Consider the following 27,221-nt stretch of genomic DNA (forward strand, 5'->3'; position numbering starts at 1 on the left):
GAGAAAAAAGGTTAAATTAGAGGCAGTGTACTCGAAACGAAAAGAAAATGAACAGAGAACAGAGAATTTTAAATCCTACGCTCACACAGGGCTTTAGGTAAGTTCCACTAAGTTTTGTCACTGTATTCCTCCTTTGGCTTTCCAGTTTTCTTTTATGGAGATGGAGATCCTGTTTCCTACTATTTCTTTATTAATATTTAGTTATGTCATGTGTTTACTTGTTCTAAAAAAAAACAAATGGGAATTTTTCTTTCCCCTGCTGCATGTGGGGGAGGGATGTTGAACGGGGAGGACAGCTCTCTGCCTTGGGTGATTACCTACACAAAGGAGCTGGCTGGTAGAACTACATTCCAGGCTAATAGCCCTTCCAAACCTGCAGGGAGGGGGCAGGAGTTTTTCTCCTCTCCTTGCAAATGGGGGGCACTTCACTTTCTGCCTTAAGGGAGGCAAGGTGTGTGTGTGTGTTGGAAAAGCTTTGAGGCTGTTTTGCTCTTGACCTGGTCATCTGGCTGCTCTCTGGCCTTGGCTTGCCTGTGCGCTGCCGTGTCTCCAGCCTGAATCTGCTCAGATTTCATCGTAGAGTTTGTGCTCACTGAGGAACAAGGGAGGAGTCCTGTCTACAGCCAGCCGCAGACAGTGTGAGTTTAGTGGGAAGGAAACTGCTCTTTTTTCCCCTTCCCCTCCTCAGTGGCGGAAGAAGGGGAATCTCCATTTTTCAGCTTCTCCTGTGATCCGAGGCCCCCACGCAGCGACCACCAGAGCCCAACAGCGCCCCCTGCTGGTCACCACAGGGCACTGCAGGCTCTGCACCTCCAGTAATCCAACAGCGCCCCCTGCCAACCGTGATTAACCGCACTAGAGGACAGAGAAGTATCAGACTGTTTCCTTTTTGAAGGGGACTTTTGGGTACAGGATTATTGTTTAGTTGTCTTTGTGTTCTGTTGCTGTTTTTGCCAATATACATATATCCTTTAATAAAGGTTGTTATTTCCTCCTTTTTCCATACTTCCTCCATTGGAGCCTCTTAATTTAGGATTTATGATTGCTGAGAGAGAGGAGTTTGGTCTACCTCATAACTCATGCTCCTCAACAAAACTTGTCTCCTTAAACTGAGACAAGTTAATACAACCTTAATTACAACTCTAGTCTCTGTACCTTCAAATAATATGAATAATTAACAAAAAAATTCTGTTTTGAAATAAAAAATTCAAATTTAGGCTTCCTAGACAGCTCCTTACTTATCTTGTCAGTGCTTAATGCATTTTCATACCCTGAAAAGCAGGAGCAAAATGCAGTCAGAAGGAAGCTAATTAGAAAAAGTCCACCAACTGGCTATTTAAGAGCATAACATAATGTTATTTTATTCTGGAACTTCCATACAAAGTTTATACAAAGCCAGCTCTTGGTATTAAGCACATATGAGTGAAGGTGGCTTGCTATAAACTAAACTAAAAGTAATTGAGTAATTTTGACCTGAGAGTATTTCTCCTGTTCAGTGCGCCACGCGACCACCTGAACATTTGTGTTGACACAAAGGATTGTGTGGAAATGAGGAAACAACCAGACAAAAGAAGAAGGGCAGAAGCACCTCTAGCCAACTTATTTCAGAGTAACATTCTCATGGATCTATGAGTCCTTTTTAGTAAAAACAGGACTGTTCATCCACTGCCTCCTTCCTTTTGGGCCCTTACATGAAATGGCCTTACTAGCTACAGAGTGATTCTCTGAGCTCCTCCATTTTCATTCAGCCTGTGATTCCATGTTAGAAGAAAGCGTATTTTTTTACTTTCAACATTCGTTACTAGGCTTACTCCTTGCACTATACATGCATGCACAGAAATGTATCCACAACTCAGCTTTATAACTGAAGGTATTTTAAAATCACAGACCACAGGCCAAACACAAACAGAACTTCTCAGGAATGAAAATTATTCTTGATATGAAAGGTTGGAGGAAACAAAGTAAAACACAAAAGCTTGGAGCATTTTGGAACTGCAGAGTTGCAGTTATTTGGTTCTGACAGAAAATGAAACTGATATCTTGAAAACTTCCCCACAAACCTCTCCTCTTCTAATGAAAACCAAGGGAAAACTGACTGGATGCTATACCACATGCCTTCAGAGCCAGAGAGTAAGCCCTGCTCCACGCTGTCTATTAGCATATGTAACCAATGAATCATTCCTCACAGTAGTGAAAGAAGCTTCTCTTGCTGATAACTAATGCTTTTTTTGCAACTGAAATTGCAAGAAAGCAGAAATACATTTTGACCACACACAGTAATTCATATATACACACATGAGCAGGTGACAGCAATGGGGTGGATGAGTAACTTAAGTTACATCATAGATATTTTTTCAGATGATGATGATGATGATCATTGTTGTTGTTGTTGCAAGAAAACTAATGGAAATTTCCTATCTCACCTTCACTTTCCAGATATTAATTATTTAGATTTTACCAAATAGACTAAACCAACATTATTAGCTGCTTTTAAGTATCAAATAATCTCCATTTCATAGTATTAATTTTTCTTATAATTAAAGGTAGTTTAACAGCAATTAGGTTTATCAAATGGATCAGCCTTTATTCCTGGTCAAATCAAAATCAACCTGTTTTCAGTGAGTTTTTTCTGTCTGCCATGAAGTTCTGTAAATGCTTGCCAGTATTTCAGTCAACAGCAATATCCAAAGCAACAAGACTGAGCAACAAATTTCTTTGACTGAATTTCACCAGCCTCACTGCTTTCAGATAGGATTAACAGATTTAGGGATCAAAAGGTCCAAGGGAATGCAAAGTTCCACCATTATAAAACCAGCATATTTGGATGAAATTCTGTTTCACATTACTAATAAATTCATTCACAATCTTGAAATTATTTATCTTTGAAACAGCACTGTGAATGAAGGTTAAAGGTTAAAAGTCCATTTTGAACCTGAAGAGCTAAACAAACTCATGACCACATAAACATGCGAAGCAGAGTGCAAGCTCCAATACAGGTGCCCCAACTCAGAGGTTTATAATTTAGTCAAGGACTTATCTTTTTTTTGGTTAATAGATTCTATTTCTAATCCTGATTCATGTAATATTAGCAAACATACATGGCAGTACTGAATTCTTTGCCATCAGTCTTGCTTCTAATTAGATGCAGCTATATGGAGTGGCAATTCCCCAAGAGAATTTATGAACTTGAGATGTAATTAAACCTTTTTCATTTCTATTTTGCTCTAATGTATGATACAGAGATCAGTACACAGAAAAAAAAAATCAGTTAGAGAAAAAAATAAATGGAAATTTCAACTGCTGAGGCCCAAGGGAAACAGCTGAAAGGCAGGAGGTACAAATTAATTAATAGAAAGATAAATTTTCACCTGAGGATAAAGCACTGGGGACGCTGCTCCTGGAATAGCATGTGGTAAGCTCTTTCAGCACAGGAAAATATATGTGGGGGAAGTGAGGAACACAATTTTCCAGAGTTACTTAAATAAAGCTGGGTGACCTGAAAAATTGTACAAAATTAACATGATCAATACATTTCAAACTAATTATGTTTCATCTCCTTAATCTTGGGTCTTTTGTAAAGCTCTCTAAGCATTATGAACAGAATCTCTCTATATATGTAAGTGATACTGTTAAGCATCTATGAAGATTTTAATTAAAGAAAATAGAGCTGTTAGCAAATAAGGTCTAATAAAGATACAAAATTAAACATAACTGGAGAGCTTAACACTACTAGTTTGTGCATAAAGTAAAACAAAATCTAGTTACTTTTTTATACCTTACATTTATAGTTCTTCTGAGTCTTGACTCAAAAAGCTTACAAAATGAAATATGAACAGCTCATGAAAAGTTAGAATTGAAATCAAAGGCATAAGTTATAAACTAATTTATTTATTACATGACAGAGTAGTTGCCCACAAATACTCTGTCTGCAACATAGAATAACTTCTGATACACATAGCTGGCAACATGTACTATCCTTAAAGCCTGAGTAGAACCAATTAACTGCTATATAAACCACTTTTTTTCCCCCCTGAGGATATCCTGATGTTCTTACTCCTTTCTGTCCCACACCTGTCTTATTTATTTAGATATTAAGCTATTCAATCTGGGGGGCATCTACAATGCTGTAGCTGAATGAATTCTCCATGATATGTTCTCATTCAGGCCTTTTGAGTTACTAGACTAAAGAAGATTAAATCCACGCAGAATGTCACAAAGCAGAAAGAAAAACCTTCATGCACTTATGCTCATTGCAAAATGTTGCAAGTTTATATATTTTTCTAACACAAACTTCAAGAAGATATTTGTCCTAATCAGGCACAAGTAAATTCTACAGAAATGTAACAAAGCAGTACGACCATAGCACAAGACTTCTACAGTTACTAATGCTACTATAATGTGTAGTGTAGTAGTACAGTGTATTTCCATATAAAAGTGCAATAATATTACCATCTAGCAACTGCACTGAATTTCATAAGAAGCAATGTATATCAGTCTCCATTAATGTAGAATTCTTTATGTCATCTCAGAGTGAATGATTGCTTATAAAAATATTTATTTTAGTAGTATTCTATTGGAACTAAGTGTGGGAGGTCAGTGTAGGATAAAAAAATTATGCTTGTTTAGAAATTATGAACAGTATTTTTAAAAAGAGAAGGAAATGTAAAATGTTATTGAAAAACACACAATAATCTTTTCATTGTTTCGTTGTGGTTTTAAAAATAGTATCATGCCCAATACATGTTTGCATTCTTTTTCTTCTTGACAACTAACAAACTACATACCAGAAACAAAAATGCTAACTAATGAGCCACATCGTATAGCATGTCAGCATCTCCTTGAGGAATTGACATAATCACTTTTCTTTACTTGAAAATACAGGCCATCTAACTTTTAGAGACTTTAGTATAATATCAGCTAAGCTGCTGCAGTATACTTGAGCATCGCAAACCATGACTTTTTATCATCTGGGAAATACCTGCAAAAAATGCACAATAGTGTGCAAATGATAGTGATGAAGTAAAAGCAATTATTATCCAAGATGACCCAAACAACTGCAGGACAAAAAGTGTCTCATGCTAAACTTAACAAAATAGATCTATCACAGAGAAGACAAGAAAAGATGTGGCAAACATTCAGGAAACATTTTAATATGTAAGCCTACCACCTAAACTCTTTTCCTTTACCGTTCTCTCTTGGTGCCAAAATCATGTGTTTAATGTAAAATACACAGTGACAGCAAAAAATACAATAATCTAAAACCTTGGAAGTGATGGATGATTTCCATCCAGTTCTAGAAATAAATTCAGACTCCCAACTTGGAATCTGCTGCTCCTGCCATGAATGTCACAGCATTTCTTTCTCTCAAATTTACTACTGATATACACAAAGCCACATGACATAGCAAACAGCCACAGATTACAATTTGCTCATCAATTTTTTAACCCTTTATAATTCTTATAAGTTAAATATAATTCTTAAATTTGAACATTACTTATCAGGGAGCCTGATATCCGCCATCTCAGTGCATCAGTGAGAAAATAAAAGGGGAGGATAAACTATAGTTATACTAACACTGTATCTCTAAAATGTCTAGGTGAAGATGGAGAAATCAAAGCATTTTAATTTATGTTACTCCCACAGATCTACAAAATCCACTTAAGTTCGTATCAGCATCTGGGTACTGAAATTACAAGCCCCTTGCAAATAGCTAGTCTGTCTCATAAGTGAAAGATTAGAAGGGTAAGACAGTGGCCTTGTGCATATGACAGGTCACACATGGACTCAAGTCCCCCTTGCCCAAGCACTGCCTGTGCCCAACACAAGCCACGTCTCTACGACTGATTCAGTGCAGTGCTAAGCTCATGCTGAGCACTTGGCACTCATTGCTGCACAGTGCCCGAACTGAGATGCCTGATGTGGAGCACAAACATTTTGAGTATTTGTGCACCATTCAAGGTTGTTATCTCCATAATCATGTTTTGGGCAAGGGGGCTGCAAACTAAAACAATCCCTGTATGAAGTATGCATCTATTTTTCTAAGTCTGACTTTGGCAGAAACCACCAAGGTCACCATGAAGAGTTTTTAAACAATGTAAAGTGCTCCCGCTCATTCAAACCAGTATTAAGATGGCTGTTTTACAAATAAGACCCAGCAAAAATACTGGGGTTTAGAAGTAATTTAAAAATTTTTGCTAACATATTAAAACTAAGATGCTCCCAACAAAAAAAGCACATATATGTAAATTAATTTTAGGAGTTTGGCCTGCAAAATGAACTATATGAATCCTGAAAAAATATCCACAATCTTTTAAAAAGAGAATGCTTACCATGGTAGAATAAATAGGAAGTTCTTTAAATGGGTTAACAAGTAACAGTATATCACCAATGTAGGTCTGAAAAAAGAAGATATAATTGCTTTATTAAAAAATAAATTGAAAGTTTAAGGAGGCTAATGGTTTTCTTCTGAAAAGATTTCTTGGCAAAGTCTCTTAAATCTAGCTATCAACATGCTAAACATAGTTCATGAATTCAGAGCTTATAACTTCATAATTTGAACTTGACATCTAAATTTACAATTCATACAGAATTAATTACTCTTTTTGTAACAAAACTGAGTTCTTCATAAGAAAAAATTATGCATAGAAAAATTGCACTGCATATATTATTAGTAGATTATTTGAAAGTTAATTTGTAGTTTACCATTTGCTAAACTACAAAAATGTGACATGCCTACCACATAAACAAGTTCCTCAAGTGATTTTTTATGGGATAGATGACATAATTTAGAAATGCTATATTGGTTATCCAGAACTGATACATTAAAATATGTTGCTTGTGGGATAAAACAGAGCAATTGATACACATATAAGTGTTTATGCAAGTGCATCTGTATATGAACATATGAACATGCATCTAGAAAAACTATCCTGACTCAAAAGAAGTAAGCCATCTAATGATGGCAAAGTTTGCAAGATGTTTCTGTTTCATAGTTGGGGGTATTGGCGGATGGAAATCTGGACATGAGCACTCACAGCCCAGAAAGCCAATTGTATCCTGGGCTGCATCAAAAGCAGCGTGGCCAGCAGGTGATTCTGTCCCTCTGCTCTGCACTTGTGAGAGCCCACCTGGAGTGCTGCATCCAGCTCTGGGGCCTCTAGCACAAGAATGGCATGGACCTGTTAGAGTGGGTCCAGAGGAGGGCCACAGAGATGATCAGAGGGCTGGCCCTAAAGGGTGTCTACGGGAAAGATAGGAAGGAACTCTTTATCAGGGATTGCAGCATTCCAGAATGAGGGGTAATGGTTTTAAATTGAAAGGTAGGAGATTCAGGTTAGATACTAGGAAAAAAATTCTTTACTGGGAGGGTGGTGAGGCACTGGAACAGGTTGCCCAGAGGAACTGTGGATGCCAGATCCCTGGAGGTGTTTGAGGCCAGGTTGGATGGGGCTCTGAACTCAACCTGGTTAAGTGGAAGGTGTCCCCAGCCACGGTAGGAGGGTTGGAACTAGATGATCTTTACAGTTCCAGTCACGCTATCTTTTTCAAAATGAAAAAGCTTGATTTGAGGAGGCAGAAAATATTGCTTTTCATAGTAACAGTACTGTTTTTCTTCTAAGATGCAGTAATATATTTCCCCTCTCTCACTCACTCTGACTTCACTGTTGGGTTTTCCTGAAGAATAAAACTCTATTAAGCTTCACAAAACATGAAGCAGGAAGCTTCAAGGATCTTTTGGTGGCTTGAGAAGGAAGATTACATATTGTAGTGCACTGCCCCGTCAGGCCGCACTATGATCTGAGTGACCTTAAAACACTCATTCATCACAAATGTGTTCATCAGTGTTTACCAATATACCTCCTCTGTGAAATAAACACACACAAATTATATCCAAACCTATCTGAAGTGATATTCCATTTTTTATGTCTCCTTTTCCTACATAAACTTCAGAAGTTGAAGGGCTTAAACACACACATGCTCTGATCCATTTAAAACTAGTAATGAGTTCAGGGCAGGTCACTGCCCAGTAGCTATGATAGTAAGTCTATTTTTTCTATTCTCTCTTTGCTCTTTTTTGAAAGCTTACTGTTGACAGGTGAATAGCAACTCACATATATCTGATTATTATTGAAGCGCTTCTGAATCTCATAAAGCAGGCTGCTGTCTGTTAGCTCACTCAGAGAAGCCAGGTCATCATTTGGAGCTGGAGGCATTAGCTTGATCTAGAAAACAAAAATTAGAGAAATAAAGTAACTTCACAACTAATCATTCTATACCATAATGTTCTAACCTGCAGTATAAATCTAGATCACTAGAATTATGGAAGAAAAATGCATTAGGAAACCAGAAAGTTGTCACTCCCAAACAATTTCACATCACTAATCTTAATCAAGAGAAGAATATAAAAATTATTATCAATGTTAAAGTGTATAACTGCACAAGTCTGACGGGCTCTTAAGAACACAGACTGCTACCAGAGTGCCATTTGCAATCCTTAAACCCATAAAGATTCCCAGCTCAAATGCCATTCTCCTGCTCTCTTCATTAAATGTTTATGGCAGAAGAAATCAAGACTATTAGTTAGTGCACTTGTAAACTATTTATTGCCCGCTATTTAACAAAATTCTCACACTATGCTTCAACATACAGGATTTGAAATTCTATTGCAATTTTTCCTGCAGATTAGAAGTAAGTTAGTAAGAAATGAGGATGATGTTGTCAAGGATACCAGAAGATAATCAGAAGAGGCCACTTAGCCAAAACTGGTGAGTGAAATTATTTTAACATTTTTGAGATTTAGGATGAATAATATAAACTCTGCAAGGGAAAGTAAAAAAGTAAATGCTAATGAAAAAAAAGTATCCGAAAGACAAAGTCAGAATCAGAGAAAGTAGACAAAAAAATCAATGATAACGGAAAGTCGATTAAAGACAAAATAAACATTGATATACTACGCAGCGTGCTTATGAATTATGTTCTACACTTAATATGTGGCTTGATTCATTTTTTATGACAGTCCAAAGAAAACCACATTTGCACATCAGTAAAATACCTAGAAACAGAAAATTCTCCTGTGAACAAGGGTAGAAATGAGTTGTTTGTTCAGAGTTTACTATAACTCAGTGTCTATTTTGAGGATGGGTAAAGAAGATGAAGCTTTTATCTTCTATTGCTTTGCTTAAAATGAAGGCCCATTTACCCTTTTTTGGTAAATAACTCAGCATCTTCAGTCTCTGGCAGTGTAAAGAGGTCATTGACAGAAGCAGCAAGCAGACTAGGTGATATTGAAGGGAATATGGAGTGTGCTTTGGACAAGGAGAAGACCCCAACAACTATGGATACCTCCAGTTTAATTATCTAGGTAGCCTCATCTCCTCGGATGGTAAGATTGACGGAGAGATAGACAACACGTTAGCAAAGGCATATAGTGCTTTCGGAAAACTTCATAAGAGTTTGGCGAAATAAACACTTGAAGAAAAGTACAAAGATCAGTGTTTACAAAGCCATAGTGCTTCCTACTCTCTTATATGGATCAGAATCATGGGTCATCTACCGCCACCACCTGTGACTCCTAGAACGCTCCCAACAACGCTGCCTCCGTACAATCCTAAACATCCACTGGTCAGATTATGTGACCAATACATCTGTTCTTGAACAAGCAGCAGTCAAAACTATTGAGGCCATGTTGCTGAGAACACAGCTGTGCTGGGCAGGACACGTCTCAAGGATGAAGGACCACCGCCTCCCATATTGATCAACGTAACTGGTCTACTCTGGCCTCTAATCAGGAGGTCTGGAGACACACCATCTATAACGCTGCTGCTTCCTTTGAGAAAGCATGCTGGATCACTCTAGAGGAGAAAAGACAATGCAGAAAGATTCGTGCCTTGCAGAATATACCACCTAAGGAGTCTTTCTGCTGTGCCTTTTGCAATTGGACTTGTCTATCTTGTATTGGCCTTTTTAGCCACCAGCACACTTGTAACAAATGTGGGTAGAGCCCTTCCCAAATCTTCGTTCGCGAAGCCTAGACATGATGATGAATACTGGGGATGTGATCCAAAACTACCGAACTTCAATTATTTCCATAGGTTCAAGGTCTAGTTCAGGAAACATGATACTCTGGGTTCACTACCTATGCCTATACTACTACTGGTGTATGTTTACATATTTAAGAGGTTTATTCCTCACCCATTAAAGTGAATGAAGATTTCTCTGTCACACAGAATACGGAATTTCTTGCTCTTTTTGTTTTTAATCATGGCAGTTGGATGTACAGCTGGCCAGAAAATAAGAATTCCACTTGGCTAAAAAAAAAATTACATTTTGATATTTTTCTTTGATGATGTACATTAGAAGAGAAAAACTGAACAAAAGAATTCCAAGAACATTTTTAAGTGTCTTGTAGAGGGAGAGCAGATGAAAGACAGAGGTCTGTGGCCTCCCTTCCTCAATAGTGTGCTCACCTGGCTTGCAGGAACAAAACAGGCATCAGTCTTCACTGCACCCCCTTGTGTGCTATCAAAACTCAGAACATCTGTGCCAAAGAATGAGCTTGTTTTAATCTATCTCAATGAAGATTAAACCTCTGCTTCATATTTTAAAATAAAAGAAGGGTTTGCCCTGGATTCTCCATATTTTCAGAACATTTTAGCACACCTTCTTATTCATTCATGGTTCATATCGGCTAGTCCTCATGCAGATGAAACCTGGATATCATTCAGGTCACATATCAATGGTCATTTTCTACAAGCCATTTGGGCACGGCCCCACCTCTGAAGGAAGAAAATAGAGTTTTGCCTTATGGATGTGTGCCGACCCATCCCACACAGCCCTAGGCCAGCAAATAGGCCCGAGCTTTTTTTTCATTTCATAGTGTAAGTATGGCCAAAGATGTTCATTCTGTAGATGGATGGTTAGAAATGTGAAGGGCTCAGTTAAACTCTGAGTAAGGAAATCAAAATCATTTCTCATCAACTTTTTTTTCTACAAAGTTTAGGATTTGGTGTTTCAGCATTTTCTACCAGACTCTGCCTCTAAAAGTTTTTGAGATGTTTGTAATGCTAGTAATGAAGATTCCTATTTACTCATTTAAATTATATACACTTAACAAGATTCACAATCTGCTCGTATAAAAATCTTTTATTATTTACATTCTTTACATACTTGTGTCACTGAAATATGTATGCATTCCAGCTCTTATGTGTAATATTATGATATGCACAGCTGTCCCTCTATTGTAAGTGATATTGGAACGATAAAAAGGGTATCAGGGGATACTCTATCACACAGTTCATATAGCCAACAATATGTAAATAACTACAAAACAAAGAAAATTTTTTGTTTTTAAAAGAAAAGACCCAATTAAGAGAAAGAAAATATTTAACCTATATTTCTCTGTAGCATGAAGCACATAATTCAATTCGAGGCCAGTAATTTCAATCTGTTAGCAATAAAGTATCTTTCCCAGCTTAGAGGGAGAGAAATTGTCAGCTACAATAAAATTCTGGAAATTACTCATACTGTTTTCCTTGTTTGGAGCACAGATTTTGACATTACAGATGATCAAAGAGCACCTTTTACCAAGGAAAAAGCAAAATCTAATATAAGAGATACACGAAATCCTTTATCAACATAGTTATTTGATCCCTATCTCCTATGCTTCATGTAATTAAAATCTTACTTCATGAGAAATATTTTCTTGTCTCTTTTTCACCATTTTTGCAATTAAAAGAACCTGAAGCTACATATAAATATGAATTGTTAGTTCTCTTAAAGCCAAAAAAATTATGAGCTTTTTTAATTTAATAACGCACGTTTCAAATGTACTAGGATGAAATTTTTCTCTCTGATCGTCCAATAAAGGCCTAATCTCCATGCCATATTGCCTAAGAATGTATGACATTTCTGACACAAAGCATACACAATATCATGCTGATATATTTCAATAATATATGAACAAAAAAGCCAAGTAATGACTCCACATAACCTATTGAAAAATTAAACAGAACATGATTACTTTTAGCATACTTTGGAATGCAATTGCTAAGAATAAGACAGTGAAACTCACCAGAATTTGTATCCAAAAGTCAGAAAGAGAAGGAAGGGATTGTTCAAAGTTTTCTTTTGCTACCAGCACTAAATAAGAACTTTACTTCCCAAGTTGTGAAATTAAAAAAAAAAAGTCTCTGAAAACTAAGATCTAAATATTATGTACACAAATATGGATATACATATATATACATACAGTTTATAATGCATGGCTATTAGTATAGAATACAATTCCTGTATTTCCAGGATCACGATTAAGTCACTTCAAGAAAGAAAAAAATCTCATATTTTCATTTGACAAAATCTAGGTATTCTTTAGTTTAGTAAAATTTAACTATTTCCCGAAGTGATTAAACTGGTTTATTCTTTTCTTCGTAAGAGCTAAAGCTCATTAAGCCCTTGCCAACTGAAAAGTTCCGTTAATCTATTAATTTTTTTAATGCAACCACTCATTTAAAAACTCCCTGAAACAGCACCATGTCTAACCTATGGTATGTTAGTGATGATTTCTCAGATAGGATCTTCCTGCTTATTCTTTTCCAAGGGAGCATCACTCTTAATTCAGTACACTACTGATTTTTACTGCTTCTAAAAAAAAAATTCCTTTTAACTTACTTAGATTAGAATTTCACAGACTGTTTCCTGCAGAAATTTCTCAACTAATGGAGCTAAAATAGATTCACCTTAAAGTCTGCTGTGTTGTCTTTGATTTGTAACTACTGTGGGAAATTCTACTGAAGTATGGTGAAACACCAGAAGGAGTACTTTTGAAAACCTGCCCTGGGACCCCGAAAGAGGCTCTAGGTCATGGTGGAGAACGAAATTACCAATCAGTTTCTGTCTATGTTTTAGTGCACAAACTATGAAGCAAAAGTTTAGCTTAGAGATAATGAAAACTCGAATAATTTTAACTAGGTTTGATCAAAAGAGAATCAAGCAGAAAGAAGTATCTATGCTTTTGTTCACACTACTGTTGAACATCTAGAAGCAAGTGATTGTCTCGGCAAGATCCTAAGCTAAACACCTCCCTCTCTTTTACTACAATTAGTGGAGGGTTCCTTCTAAAAGGATTGCAAGCATTCACTTTTCTAAGTGAACAGCAGTGCTTGTCCCTTGGATTGATTGTTTTCATCACATTGCATCAGTCAGCAATACCAGAAGTTTTAAGATATGAAAACAAGATGTAAGCCAAGTGCAAAATAAGTCATGGCCGTGGTATCTTCTGACTGAATAGGTAACTGAGTGCTCTACAGGATCCCAAAGCTGAGGACTTTCAGAGATTGACTCACATCATTTACATATGAACCCACTGATTGATCTCATATGATCAAGCTATTCCTCTGAAACACACACAAATAAAAGCAGTGGAACATGCATTCTTCTGCCAAGACACTTATGCAGTTTTTTTGAACTGAAGGTGGCTTACATGAAATCAATATCTTCCTCCTTTGTTATGCTTCAAATTCACAGTAAACTATTTTAAATGGAAATATTCCCCTCCACCATCACCCCCACCCCCACCCCCACCTCCTCAATTCCAAAGTAATGTTTTCTTAAATGGCTGAATACTTCTGGAATATGTGTTTTCCAAATGCACGTAACAGAAAATAGCCCAAAATGCAGCACAAAACCCACAAAAATCAAACAAAACCAAACAAACCAAACTCAATCCCCAACAAAACCAACCAACCAACCAACCAAAACCACAAACAAACCAAAACAAACGAACAACAGCAAAAACAAAGAACCCAACAAAACCCCACCAACCAAAACCCAAACAAACAAGCAAGCAAACAAATAAACAACAAAAAATCAACAACAAAAAAATCGCACACCACACCCCACCCCCTCAAAAAAATCGCCAAACTCCAAGTAATTAACTCAAACTCGGGACATGTTAGATTTATAAGCAACAGATAATTGCCTCCTTTTGCATTCATCCTATACACTGAATGAGAATGCGATCCTGGGTGGGGAGAAAACTGCAAAGGGTATCCAAATAATCAGTGACTGTAACCTAATGCATTATCACAAGAAAGAGAGTTAACACTGCAGCTGTAAATCTGGCAATTCCTAGATTTAAATTACAGTCACTTACTTTGAAACTTGATTTTCCGTACACATTCTTTTTGTTTTTACAGTCTCCCAGGTTGTGTTTCTTTCTTTTGTCAACCCACTCTGGAGACAAGAGCACACTCCGGGCAGCGCTAACAGTTGTCCCTCCCCTGTTGTGAACCACGAATAGAGTTTGAGGACCTCTGAGCCCTCCGACTGCCACAACCCCCGACCTGCCACAAGTAGCTGGCAGGAAGCAGCTGTTCAGTTTGCAGAGGGAACTCTGCAGGGCCAGACTGATTGCAGGGAGTGATCAAGGTGACAAGGCTCCACAGTGCAAAAGATATTGTTGTGTGGTCAGGGAAAAAAATACTGTGGTCTTCAGCTTCAATAAGTTTACAATTTCCATACCTAAGCACTAAAAAAAAATATCAAGAAACTGCATGCCATTACCTGTTCAAGTTTGGTTGTGGTGTTCACGGTGACATTTTCAGAGGCACTGTCTTGAGATTGCTGCTTATATAAGGCTTTAGTTGCATCTTTAAACATGGTGTCTTTCTCCAGCAAACTGTCTTGCTTGGCAATCGGTAAAGCCAGGGGATTGCTACAAAGAGAATCAATAAAACAATTAGACTCCTACTGAAGATGTCAGAGAAACAAATGTGGGTGGCACAAGCACTGAACTGAGATACAACTCAGGGATGAGACACAAGTTCCTCGTCCAAGTACAAAAGAAATTGGTGAGAAATAAAGTGTTCACATAGGTTGGTCTGTTCCCAAAGACACAGAGCAAAACACCTTGATTTAAAATTCACCTTTATGCATTTTTTTCCTGAAGCAGAATTAAACAAGCCAAAGAGAATATGCGTGAGTCTGCTTTTGACAGCACTAGGCTGGCAAATCAATAGCCAATTTTGAAAAAAATTTAAAAAGCACAGTGTTAACCTGCACAATACTATTTTAAAACTAGTATGTTTTAACATAATGTAATATAGATATTGCCATTGCAATAATAAAATTATTTTATTTAATATTTAATAAAATTAAATTCCATCACTTTTTAGCTTACTTTTAATTAGGCAATATCCAAGATGTATTTTATGACCAGAAGCTGCTCTGAATTTGTGCTAAGGTAAAAAAAAAAAAAAGAGAGAGAAGAAGCAAACCTAAAAAACCCCCAAGCAAATAGCACACTCCTGACCGCAACAATATGCGATATTCTTCATCCACACAGAAGTTAAATCTATTCTTACACACATGGAGTTGTTTTCCCTACTGACAGTTCACACAATATGTCAGTTCTGAAAAACAACAATACCAAAATCTTGGATGATTTTGGCAGCATCGTACATCCAGAGGAATTAGCAAGGATCAGCCCCAGGAGCTGAGAACAGAAACATCTTTAAAAATAACTGTCTGGATTCTGACAGTGCAGAGGAGACAATCTCATGGAGTGTACAACAGCTCTTTGCCAGAATGTATATATAACTTCTTTGAAAGGAAATGTGGATTCAATATTGGAATGTGGGCATAGAGCATTCCACTATGGAATAAAGCCCAAATCTAACTAAAATAAATCTCCTATTTACTCTAAGTTATTTGAGTTTAATCACTGATAATAAAAAAGCCAAGATTACTCACAAGTTAATGTGAGTAATCAAAGTCAAGTTAACTCAAATGAAATTACGGAGAACCCATAGATAACAGTGAGAGCAATTCATGAAAAGAACTGGGGTTGGAAAGAGAACTGAAACACACATATAAATTTTATGAACAAAGAAGAAAGCACCTTCTAAGCAGAATTCATTGGGAAAAAACTCAAAGCAGTTTCCCATTGAATAAAATATAGACAAACAAAACTTTTCTTTTGATGAAACAGTCTGAAAACACTGAAGGAATTAGTATAAACATTTTGTAATGAAATATACACGATTTTCCTTCTCAAAATGTTTTGCTTCGGACATTTAAATTTAAAATACCTAGAGAAATGTTAGTGAAAATAAAAATTTTTATTTAGTGCTTTGATTGACCTAAGATAATTTTGTGATACGTTTGTTTACCAAGTGTCACATGGGCAAAAGATCCAAACCCCTTTGTTTTGATTTGAACTGCAGAACAGAAAAGCCATTATCCAACTATTCTTTTGAACCTGGCAATTAGAGTAAGACATATCAGTGATTAGACTGTAGAAGAAATTAAATAACTGTGACACTCTTTTGATGTGATATTTCTTTTAAATTGAGAAGATCCAGGATTTTTTTGCTGTGAAGCTGAACCTTACCCATTTAATCTTACCACTTTTGTGTTAATTATACAACACTCATTAAAATTCAGTTGTAAACTCCTCGAAACCAAATAAACCTTCCAGGTGTCACAAAAGAGAAGCAGGTTGTAAATCACAGCAAAGTGTGGGGGGAAAAAAGGTGGCTACTGTTTCCATAGATGCATTTTGAACTTAAGAGGACAATAACAACATAATAAATAAGTAAACAGGCGTGTTTCATGTCTTGATGTACATGAGAATAGCCTATACATTATGTGCATTTATGAGATATTAATAGGACCTTAAATGATGGAAATGCTGACATGTAGTTCATCTTACAACAAAAATGTGAAAGATTCTGTGAAAGAAAAAACATAATAAAATTATTCCAAGAGTTCATTACGACTCAGGTTCAAGTAGACATTATGAAAAATAAACTGAAAAGAGTGGGTTTTTAGAAAAATATTTCTATTAACATTCATATGTATTTTTATTAGTCACAAGCTTAAGTCAAGCAATACCTTTGAAAGTTGAACTGTAGGACAGAGCAAGGGAAGATTTTATGTTAATGTAGGCAAGAAGATTAGCATAAATGGTCTTCTTTTATAAAAATTAATGGATAATTGATAGTTAATTAACCACAAAGGAAGACTTAAGCCAAAATAATGTTGCATAGTAGACAGGAAGAAGTGTTATCTAGGATAATCTTATTTGAACATTCTAGGACTTGCTACTGGCCTATCTGACTGGAAAAAATCTTGAATATTATATGGAGGAATGGAAATTTTAATTTTTAGGCAAAGAAGCCATCATATATGCAATTAATTTCAAGTTTTATGTATTTTTATTGGGGTTTTTTTAGACAAACTGAGATGGTTTTCTATAAGCTGCCACCCTCTAGCATGTCCTTTATTTAAAAAAAAAAAAGAAATCATATGAAAAACTGAGACCTGACAATCAAATAACTGGAAGTTTTATCATCAATACTGGAAGCACTAGGGCAGCTTCTAACTTGATAGAGAGAATTATATCAAGGCAGACTGCAATGATATTTTCATAGGCCCTTTGATCTTATTGTTTTTGCTGGAAGGAACTTCTGTTACTGGTAGGGAGCAGAGTTTTAAGGTGAGCAAGGCAGCTCAGTGAGTGCCAGCTACAGCCAACCCACCACAGTTAACTTCCTAATCCACCTATCCTAAATCAGATAGATGAAAGTACTCAGTAGCTCAGTAAAAGAACTAGAAGAAATATTCTAATACTATTCATGCTTCATGATAACATGATTTCAGTTGTATTAACTCAATGCTTGGCTAAAGGAAATCAGGTTTGCTTGGTAATTTAGCATTATGCAAATATACTGACTGTTAAACTTTATATCCTCTACCTGAGTTAAGATACTGACTTTCAATTCATCTCTTCATAGTGTTCTTCCAGAAATAAATGCTGTAATTTAATCTTGAACCAGCAAAATTAGGTTTGCTGACAGAGCAGATGCTATTTATAATTGCTTGTTCATAATTTTTGAGTCTGCTTTTGAGTACTGTTTTCTTCTGAGAGATGGGCACAAAGCAATATGGCCACAACATAGAATTAATAGGACCTCTTGTAAAACTTACCGCCTCACATTAAACGTACTTCTTCATATTAAGAGAGTTGATGAAGAATGGATACAATAAAGAATAAAGCAATGGTAAATGTGGATTATTATTGTGCACTCCTCTTCAGCATTAAAGAAATTGCTTTGGTACACAAGAACATCAGAGACATTCATCAACTTTATGCAAGTCAAGTCTTCCAGTGATTAATGAATTTTAGCACTAAAGAATGGAATCCAGTACAATATGTGCACCACAGTACAAACTTCTAGAATATGAAACACATGGAAATACATCATCTAGATACAAGAACAATGAAAAAGTTCTTAAAGTCTCCAAAACCTTTATAAATAAATTTTGCTAGGCAACATTACACGGCTACAAGAGTGACCTACCATCTACTTCTGCTATTACGACATTTCAGTAATTAAAAATAAAGGTTTTCTTTATGTTTGAGAATCTAAAGGCTTCGTTTCATGCCTCAAAATTAAATTTTTTTCATTTATAAGATAATAGAAGGTCATAAATTTCAAGAGTATGATTTAAGTTATTGAAACAGTGGGTTAGACTAGACGACTGCTTATTTCATAAGGAATTAATGAGCACAAGAAATTAGTAATTCCATAGACATAAGTATAATACTCCCAGCTACATACATTAGTGGCTACAAATGATGAAGCAGAAACAACACACCATGTTTATCATCCATATGCAATCTTTACTAAATATAAATATATCCCATGGAATTCTGAATTTAAAAGATTGATCATTTCATGACAGTTGCTAACCTCTTCCAGATTTTAGTGTATCCAAATACATTCTGCTGACCATAAATTATAACTATAATGAAATGGAAGCATATATATATCTTCTCTGTCTCTCTATAAGAGGTTTTATTTATTTTTTTCCCCTCACACAATCTTTGGTAATTACTACATAAAAATTAATATCAGTGTTTTGCAAGTTTATGCAACCAACATGCTTCAAATATACAGCAATTGCATTATTTGTACTCTTTAAATTTCCCATGGATCACAGTATCTGGAAATAAGAATTTGAAATATCAATATGTCTTGTACTACCATAAAACAGCCATTAGTGCTTCATACATATAGTACATCTCTTTTCACATATCTATGACAGTATTTTCTTAAGATTCACAAGGAAATACAAAAAATATCAAAATCTACAACTTAAGACAAATACCAAGTTCTAAGTCCACACTGCTAAATTCTGCTTGATTCCACTTGAATTTTAAGCAGCACAAATCGAAATACAAATTTGTAACTGCTTGGACCAGTATAATTTCATCTGTAATAATATATATTATTTTTATTTTCAGGACTTGTCCCTGCTTCTCTCATAAGCAATGGTAGTTTTACTACACTATTCCCATCTACTTTAATAAAAGGACGTTCGAGTCTAATAATTCTGCTAAGGCAACCCTAGACAATTTTTACTGGCAATTATAGTAATGTATTTTATTATTAATAGTTTATATTTATAGAACTAAGGTCGACAAAAAGCTATGAGAGATATAAATGCAAAAGATGAATCAGCAGATTTCCAAAATGAAAGTGTTACTCGACCCATCATATCACAAGAGTCATGGAATCATAGGATGGTTGGGGTTGGCAGGGACCTCCTAGAGGGCACCTGGTCCAATCATCCTGCTCAAGCAGAGACATGTAGAGCCAGTTGCCCAGGACCATGTCCAGATGTGATCTGAATATCTTCAAAGACATTCACAGGATTCATAGATTGACAGATACCATTCAAATGATAATCTGGCTCCAGTGAATTGCTCTGTAACAATAGAAGCACTTACAGTTTATTGGAAACTGTGGGCAAATCATGCATGATCTCTTCATATGGCTCTTCTTGAGATAAAGCAGAAACAGCTAAAGGGTCTTTCATTTTTTCCTCCCAAACAGTTTCAGCCTTCATAAGCATTTCTTCAATAAAATCAGAAGCTGCAACATCTGAGACATTGGAACACCAAGATATCAGAAAAACAAAATGGTGAAGAATACCTCCTTTGAATTCAAGTCTCTAGATCAGATTAAGATTAGGCATCTGGCTAGATAACATGAAAAGAATAGCTGAGATATTGATCATAAAATAATACTTGAAATTACTGGGAAAACAAAGGCAAAGTACAGAATTAAGCTGTCATCTGCAAAACCTCAAAACCATTCTCGCTGTGTAGAGAACCAAACTATTCAATAATTCATAGGATTTCAGGAAAAACAATACAACCCTTTTCAACACAGTATTTCAATGAAAACATGCACTTAAATCCTTTTCACACGTTTTACATTTCTACAAACTATATTTATATGTCTTGTACATACAGAAGTGCTGAAATCAACTGTGTTAAATATGTACTAATTGCGGTTAGCTAACTGTATTGTTACACAATCTGAGTTTGGTCCATACCCTTTAATACAAATACAAACTGGCATGTAACTAACCACAAACAAGGTTTCTGTGGTTAAGTGTCATGACATTCCCTGTGAATGTACTTCTAGGTGGTACAGTACTTGAAGCATAACATATTTTGCTTTATTTTACTGATGCCTCAGAGCTTTTTGGATTTTTTAGCTTTTTGTAGATTTTAGAAGTAGTTGTGTAGTAAATGTAGATTTTAATGTAGCTGTATAATATGTCACCCTTTAGCACAGTAGTTTGCACATACCCAACCCTGTTACCCCATTTCATATCAAACCCTCTAAATTCCTTTAGTGTGTTTAGTCTTTTTTTCAAGGTAGAATTGTAGAAAATTCCACGCAGAACCGGGGGGGGGTGGAGAGTTCTGCGATTGGATGGACCTTATTATAAAATTTTAGAACCACTGCCTGGGTGCGTGTGTGTCGTGTGTATTCCCCTGGGCCTGAGGGCCGGATTAAAGGATCTGCTCTTTTTATCTTATATACTAAATTGGCCTGCAGTTTTTTCTCCATAGTCTCTCAAGACAAGAAAGTTACACCTCAAAATCTGACAGAAAGATTCTGTTTTCTACCTTACTGGGTTTTATCTTCATTTTATCCTAGGCATAGAAGATTGAACAACCATGTGTTTCTTCTCTTCAGCTCTCCTAGGTAACCTACTGATGTTGGCTGTGCTTTGCTCTCTGTGTTAGATCAGATGACCAGAAGTCCCCTCCAACCCAATACAGTCTATAATTCTATTATCTTTAGAGCCAGTGCTTCAGCTCCCTGTTGCTATCTGGTCTAAAAAGGTGCCCTCTATGGTAAACAGCGGGCGCTACACTTTAAAACTGGATGTTGAATTTGTTTTCAGACAACAGCTATAGAAATTCCAGTTCATGAGGCTATGGACTATGATCAATTGAGACAGAAAGGGACTCAGAGAGAAGTCACCAAGAATGTGTAAATGCAGCTACCACAGAGGCAATGAAGAACTCTCCATCAACAAACATTGTTAAAAATAAACAGGGAATGTAACAAGTGGAAGAACATGCTGTCATTTGATATGGTATCCTTCATTACCATGACTAGCAGTTCTCAGCAATATATGTAAAAACATATACAAACGTGTATGTGTATTTAATTCTACACACCAAATAAAGAACAACAGAGACAGCAGGAAGGAAAGAAAACAGCGTCACAGTAACTAATACATACATAAGGTACACGGATTTTCACCTACCTGAAGGCTTTTCATTATTGCAGTTAAGAAGATTGGGATTTGCCTGGCGCATCAAAAGCAGCTTCACAAGATTGGTCTAAAATGGTCAAAAACAGAGATGTTTGAAATGGCAGCAATAAGACAGGTGCAATGTGCCTGTCATTCAGTTTACTCCTTCCTTTCTGCACTAGCTGAAATCATATGATAAACCATAGGCAGTACCTCCAAACCCCCACCTTCTGCAGCTACTAAACACATTTCTTTAAATCATAAGAGACAGAATAAAATACAGTTCTTGTTCAATTTTCAGTGTACCCTTAGAGTAACTCCATCCCCAAAGTCTCCCTCCATCCTTACATGGGTAAACAAATTCACAAAGGAAAAAAACCTAACCCTCCATCACCACCTGTTATGACTTAGATCACTTATGCCTAATTCAACAACTGTGTGCCATCACTGCCAAAAGGGGGTGTGACTCACAGCCATCATTACGGAAGTAAATCTGTCCTCTGTCAGGAGTAAAAACTGGCACATTTATCTTCTGTTTACCAAAACTATTTAATGGCCAGTCTTCGTGAATGAAGATTTTGGGAAAGGTCTTTTACCTTTCAAGCCTGCGCAATGGATTTTTTAGGTGAGACACAGCTTGCGCTGAACTGAGCCCACCCTTTAATCCTAAGGTTCATCTGCCGGGGCCAAGCAAGCTTGGACAATGGTAGTGAGGTCCTCAGGACGTAGGTTTGTTTAGAGTGACCTTCTCATAGATGGATGGCCTCACAGGGCTAACGAGCTCCATCTGCCCAGGGGACCTGGAATCGAACCTGGGTCGCAGCGGTGAGAGTGCCGCATCCTAACCACTAGGCCACCAGGGGTCCCGACCAAAACTATTTAATCTATTAATAATGGTCATATTATTGCACCATTGAGTGGGATAAAGTATCACATAATTAAAAAGTCTAAAACATTTCTCAATTCCTGTAATAGTTCTGCAAGGAACTGTTTTTAGTGAGCTCTTCTATTGCTGTACCAAAGTCTCTAGCGATATTTCCCCATCAAAGGTTGTAGTAATGTCTACCCTGATAAATTGGTTGGTCAGAAATGAGTAAAAAGCTGCATAAGGAGCAAAAACTACTTTTAGAATGTGAATTTAGAGGTCAACTAAATGAGAGAACTATGCATGTTTGGATATATACTAAAGCAAATAGAATGCAGAATATAAATGTAACCTACAGGGGAGGTCAGGATGAGCACAGGGGAAAATAAGCTGGGCAGGAAATAAAGGATTTTTCAGACCAGAAGAACAGACCTACATATAAATGAGACCTGAACTGCAAGGCAGCCAAGGGAAAGGATAGTAATTTGGCATAAAACCAAGCAATAAATAAATAAATGAATAAATAAATAAAGGCTAAACAGGAAAGAAATCATTGAAATAAAAAAAAATAATTCAATATGGATTCACTACACAGAAGGCAACTTATTAAAAAAGACGATGATAATGAGGAATCCATTAAATGCACAGAAAATCTCAAGGTTTTAATCACAGAAAAACAGGAAAATATTGTTGCAAATTTCTATAAAAATAAAAAGATCTTCCTCTCCTCAGCTTTCTAATGCTGGCTTTCCTTTCTAGCAGTAACAGCACAAAATTCAGCAAATTCGAAGATGTGAGGAAGCCATAACAGGTTTATTTCCAAATCCAATTAGCCCTGCTTTCAACTGAGAAGTCTCAACACATATATCTCTGTCTTTTTGCATTATGAAAAAATGAAACATGCTCAGTTATGGAGCTATTGCACAATCTCTGAAAAGTGGTAGTGGTTTTATCAAAGGAGGGAGGTTTTAAATGCACTTTCAGTTTAGTAACAATACACAGCTTTTTGTGTTACCAAAGGTTTGGATTTATACCACAAGAAATCCCATGATCCAATACCAATGCTTCCTGCTGCCAATGAAATATCTCCTGTTGGGATTCCTTGAGGCATGTCACCAAGACTAAGGTATTCAGGTCACTGAGAATTTTAATAACCTGCTTTTGGATACACAACTGTCTGTGTTAGAATTAACCTTGTTCACTAACATTTTAGAAGGAGTATTTTAAAATCCAATTCCCATATCTTCAGAATTGTGCCTAACACTAGAAATATTTGGTGAATAATTACAGCAAATTATCACTCTCCAAAGGTATTTCAATTGCAGAGTTACAAATAATGTAGACATGATTATATTAAGAAATAACTTAATATCTGATGAAATATTGTAGATCATATAAATAAAATTAGTTTATATATATATTCCTATTTTTCCAGTGCAGTCTTGGACATTTCATATTTAAGAAAATGAATGAAGCGGATGATGGGGCAAAGTTCACAGATTGCACAAAAATATGAGGCGTATAACTGATACACTAGAGGGTTATGCTGCCATGCTGAGGGACCTCAATAGGCTCGAGAAATGGGCTGACAAGAACGTCATAAAGCTCAACAAAGCAAAGCGCAAAGGAACAGAAGGTAAATGGTATCCTGAACTGCATTATGAGGAGTGTTGCCCATAGGTTAAGGGAGGTGAGGTCACACTTGGAGTGCTGTATCCATTTGTGGACTTTTCAATACAAAAGAGACACAAAAAGAGGCCAGAAAAAGGCTACTAAGATGATTAAGAGACTGGAGCACCTCACATGAGGTGCTCTTCCATGTGGGTAAATACCTGAAGGGAGGGTGCAAAGAGGACATTCTTTTCAGTGATGCCCAGTGACAGGACGAGAGATAATAGGCACAAACTGAAGGCTCCATCTGAACATCATGTAACTTTTTTTCACTGTGATGGTGACCAAGCACTGGCACAGGTTACCCAGAGAGGTGTTGAACAGCTCTTTAAACCTGATGAAACATGGAGTGCAATATTGAAAATAAAACACTATAAGGGAAACTGAACACAGCACTCCAGATGTGGCCTCACCAGGGCTGAATAGTGGGGCAGGATCACCTCCCCCAACCCGCTGGCAATACTCTTCCTAATGCAGCCCAGGACACCATTGGCTTTCCTGGCCACAAGCGCACACTGCTGCCTCATGGACAGCTTGCTGTCCACCAGGACCTCCAGGTCTTTCTCTGCAGAGCTGCTTTCAAGTAGGTCAGGCCCCAGCCTGTACTGGTGCCTGGGGTTATTCTTCCCCAGATGCAGGACTCTGCATTTGCCTTTGCTGAATTTCAGATTGGTTTTTTTCTGCCCATCTCTCCAACCTGATGAGGTCCCTCTGAAGGTCTGCACAGCCCTCTGGGGTACTGGCCACTCCTCACAGCTTGATGTCATCAGTGAACTTGCTGAGGAGGCATCTGCCCCTTCATCCAGTTCTGGGCTCATCAGTACACAAGAGATGGGGAGCTCCTGGAGCGGGTCAAGTGGAGGGCATTGGGGATAATTAGGGGACTGGAGCATCTCCCTTATGAGGATAGGTTAAGGGAGTTGGGTCTGTTCAGTCTCAAGAAGAGACGACTGAGAGAGTACCAAATCAATGTCTAGAAGTATCTTAAGGGAGGGTCAAGAAAATGGAGCCAGGCTCTTCTTGGTGGTGTCAAGCAATTGGACAAGAGGCAACAGGTGGAAACCAATGCACAGGAAGTTCCACCTGAATATGAGAAACAACTTCTTTACTGTGTGAGTGACTGAGCACTGGAACAGATTACCCAGAGAAGTTGTGGAGTCTCCCTCACTGGAGATATTCAAGATCTCTCCGGACACAATTCTGTGCAGTGTGCTTCAGGATGACCCTGCTTGAGCAGGGAGGTTGGACCAGATGACCTGCTGTGTTCCCTTTCAACCTGACCCATTCTGTGACACTGTGACAAAAGGCAGCATAAATAAATTTACTAAAATAGGCACATTATAAAGGCTTCAAATACAATTGTCCTGTGCCAAAAAAGGGTCTAAGTTTTACCACACATTAAATGTCAGCTATAAGAAAGCCCAATGCTCAGTTTCATAAACCACAGGGTTAGGAGCACCAGTGTTGGCTAGCTGATAGACTGCAAAGCCTGTTGCCACAGACAAGTAACTGCAGTGACAGAGTAGGAAATACAGGACATGAAGCAGTGATAATAGAATCTCCCTGTGTACTTGAGGCTGCGAAAGCAGTTCCAAATTGCTCTCAAGCTATGTTATTTTTGCTGTTAATGAATTAGCTGGAGAGCAGAACTAGTGCTCCTAGAAAGTGTCTTCCTCTCTCATCTGGTCAGATATTTTCCTCTGAAGCTATATACAGAATGCTAGATGTGTGCCGGTACCTGCAAAGGATAAGCTGCTGGCTCTGGCTGAGCTTTGAACTCTTATTATTCAAGTCCCAGTGCCACTAATGCAGATCATTTATTCCCTTTTCTTTACCATGAGAGAGATACCTACTTAAGTTGTAAATGCAGAAAAGGCTTTATGCAAATGTCCTCATGTGATGTTTTGCACAGCAGTGAATATGCATCATCCAATTTGCATGCACCCCCGAAAATAAATTCTTTCAGTCTTTCACTTTTCTTCCCTGTTGACACAAACAGTTCTCTCCACTTCTCCACTCACACTGGACATATCCTACCATCCCCTAAGTGACCTGGTTCACCACCAACCTTTTGGTTACTATCCCCCTTCTCAGTTTTTTGTTCCTCAGTCATTTCTTGACATGAATTCCTCAGTTCTCTTTGACTAAGCCCTCACCACCTTCTTCCTGCAATTTTCTTCTACCTGCTGTCACTTCTCAGGTTCCCACTTCATTTGGTTGGGTATGGTCCCCGGAATGCTCTCATCCACAGTGAGACAAAGACCTACACTAAGAAACTAGTGGATCAACAATCTTAGATCAAAATCAGTATTATTTTTGACCATCAATCTCACACTATTGTATGAAAGAGTGAAATCACCAAGTATTATTTTAATATCTAAGGTGTTTATTCACTAAATATAGCAAAACCTCTAGGCAGAACGCAAGAAATATTGCTGGTTACACCATCACAATCTGCAGTCTTCACCACAGAGTCAGATGACCCATATCTCCACTCATAAGAACCAGTTGTCTATTGCTCATATGACTAAAATTTATTTCACTAGGTTGAAAAGTGCACATTTACCTCATTGTGTGATTTTTGTTAGGCAGTTTGTTAGGACTGCTGCCAGTAAAAGCTTATGATTTTTCAGTTTTTTGTTGTTTGTTTTTTTTTTTATTAGACAAAAAAATAAAACAACTAAAAATAAAGTACTTCTGGTAGCAGGGTATGGGAAAATATTTTACTTGTCCTTGTGAGCTCCAGTGTTTGTATGATTTGAAGACTTTGCATTAGGTAGAAGATGAATTCCATAGGCTAAGAATATTCCTTTTGTTTGGAAAATCATCAAACTTCACCAAGTTTCAAACTTTAGGAAAAATCAGCTACCAGATACTTACAGGAAAGTTTTTTTTATTATAATGGATAAATCAAGAAGCCCACTTTTGCTAGCACAGTCCACCGTAAGCCTATATGTTAGTCTAACCAGTATCAGCTGCACTATTTAAATATACACTTGGATATTTAAAAGATTTGCAATTAAAAAAAAACAGAAAGCAGGGAAGTAGTTCAATTTTTATT

The 27,221-nt window shown here is 37.0% G+C and overlaps 1 protein-coding gene across 5 annotated transcripts in view; it reads right to left on the bottom strand.

Annotated features, from left to right (window-relative positions):
* Positions 1–27,221, bottom strand: part of MYO16 (myosin XVI) — a 360,734-nt gene that overhangs the window by 157,324 nt on the left and 176,189 nt on the right. For all 5 annotated transcript variants that reach the window (XM_027675110.1, XM_027675112.1, XM_027675113.1 and 2 more), the window contains exons 8-13: positions 21,637–21,712; positions 19,793–19,946; positions 14,560–14,710; positions 8,112–8,222; positions 6,330–6,395; positions 3,369–3,496 (exon numbers count right to left, since the gene is read on the bottom strand). In XM_027675110.1, coding sequence (XP_027530911.1) covers positions 3,369–3,496; positions 6,330–6,395; positions 8,112–8,222; positions 14,560–14,710; positions 19,793–19,946; positions 21,637–21,712 — 686 coding nt within the window. The remainder of the gene's footprint in view (positions 1–3,368; positions 3,497–6,329; positions 6,396–8,111; positions 8,223–14,559; positions 14,711–19,792; positions 19,947–21,636; positions 21,713–27,221) is intronic.

The sequence above is a fragment of the Neopelma chrysocephalum genome, unplaced genomic scaffold (genome assembly GCF_003984885.1).
Source record: "Neopelma chrysocephalum unplaced genomic scaffold, ASM398488v2 Primary Assembly neopelma1_25, whole genome shotgun sequence".
NCBI classification, from domain to species: domain Eukaryota; kingdom Metazoa; phylum Chordata; class Aves; order Passeriformes; family Pipridae; genus Neopelma; species Neopelma chrysocephalum.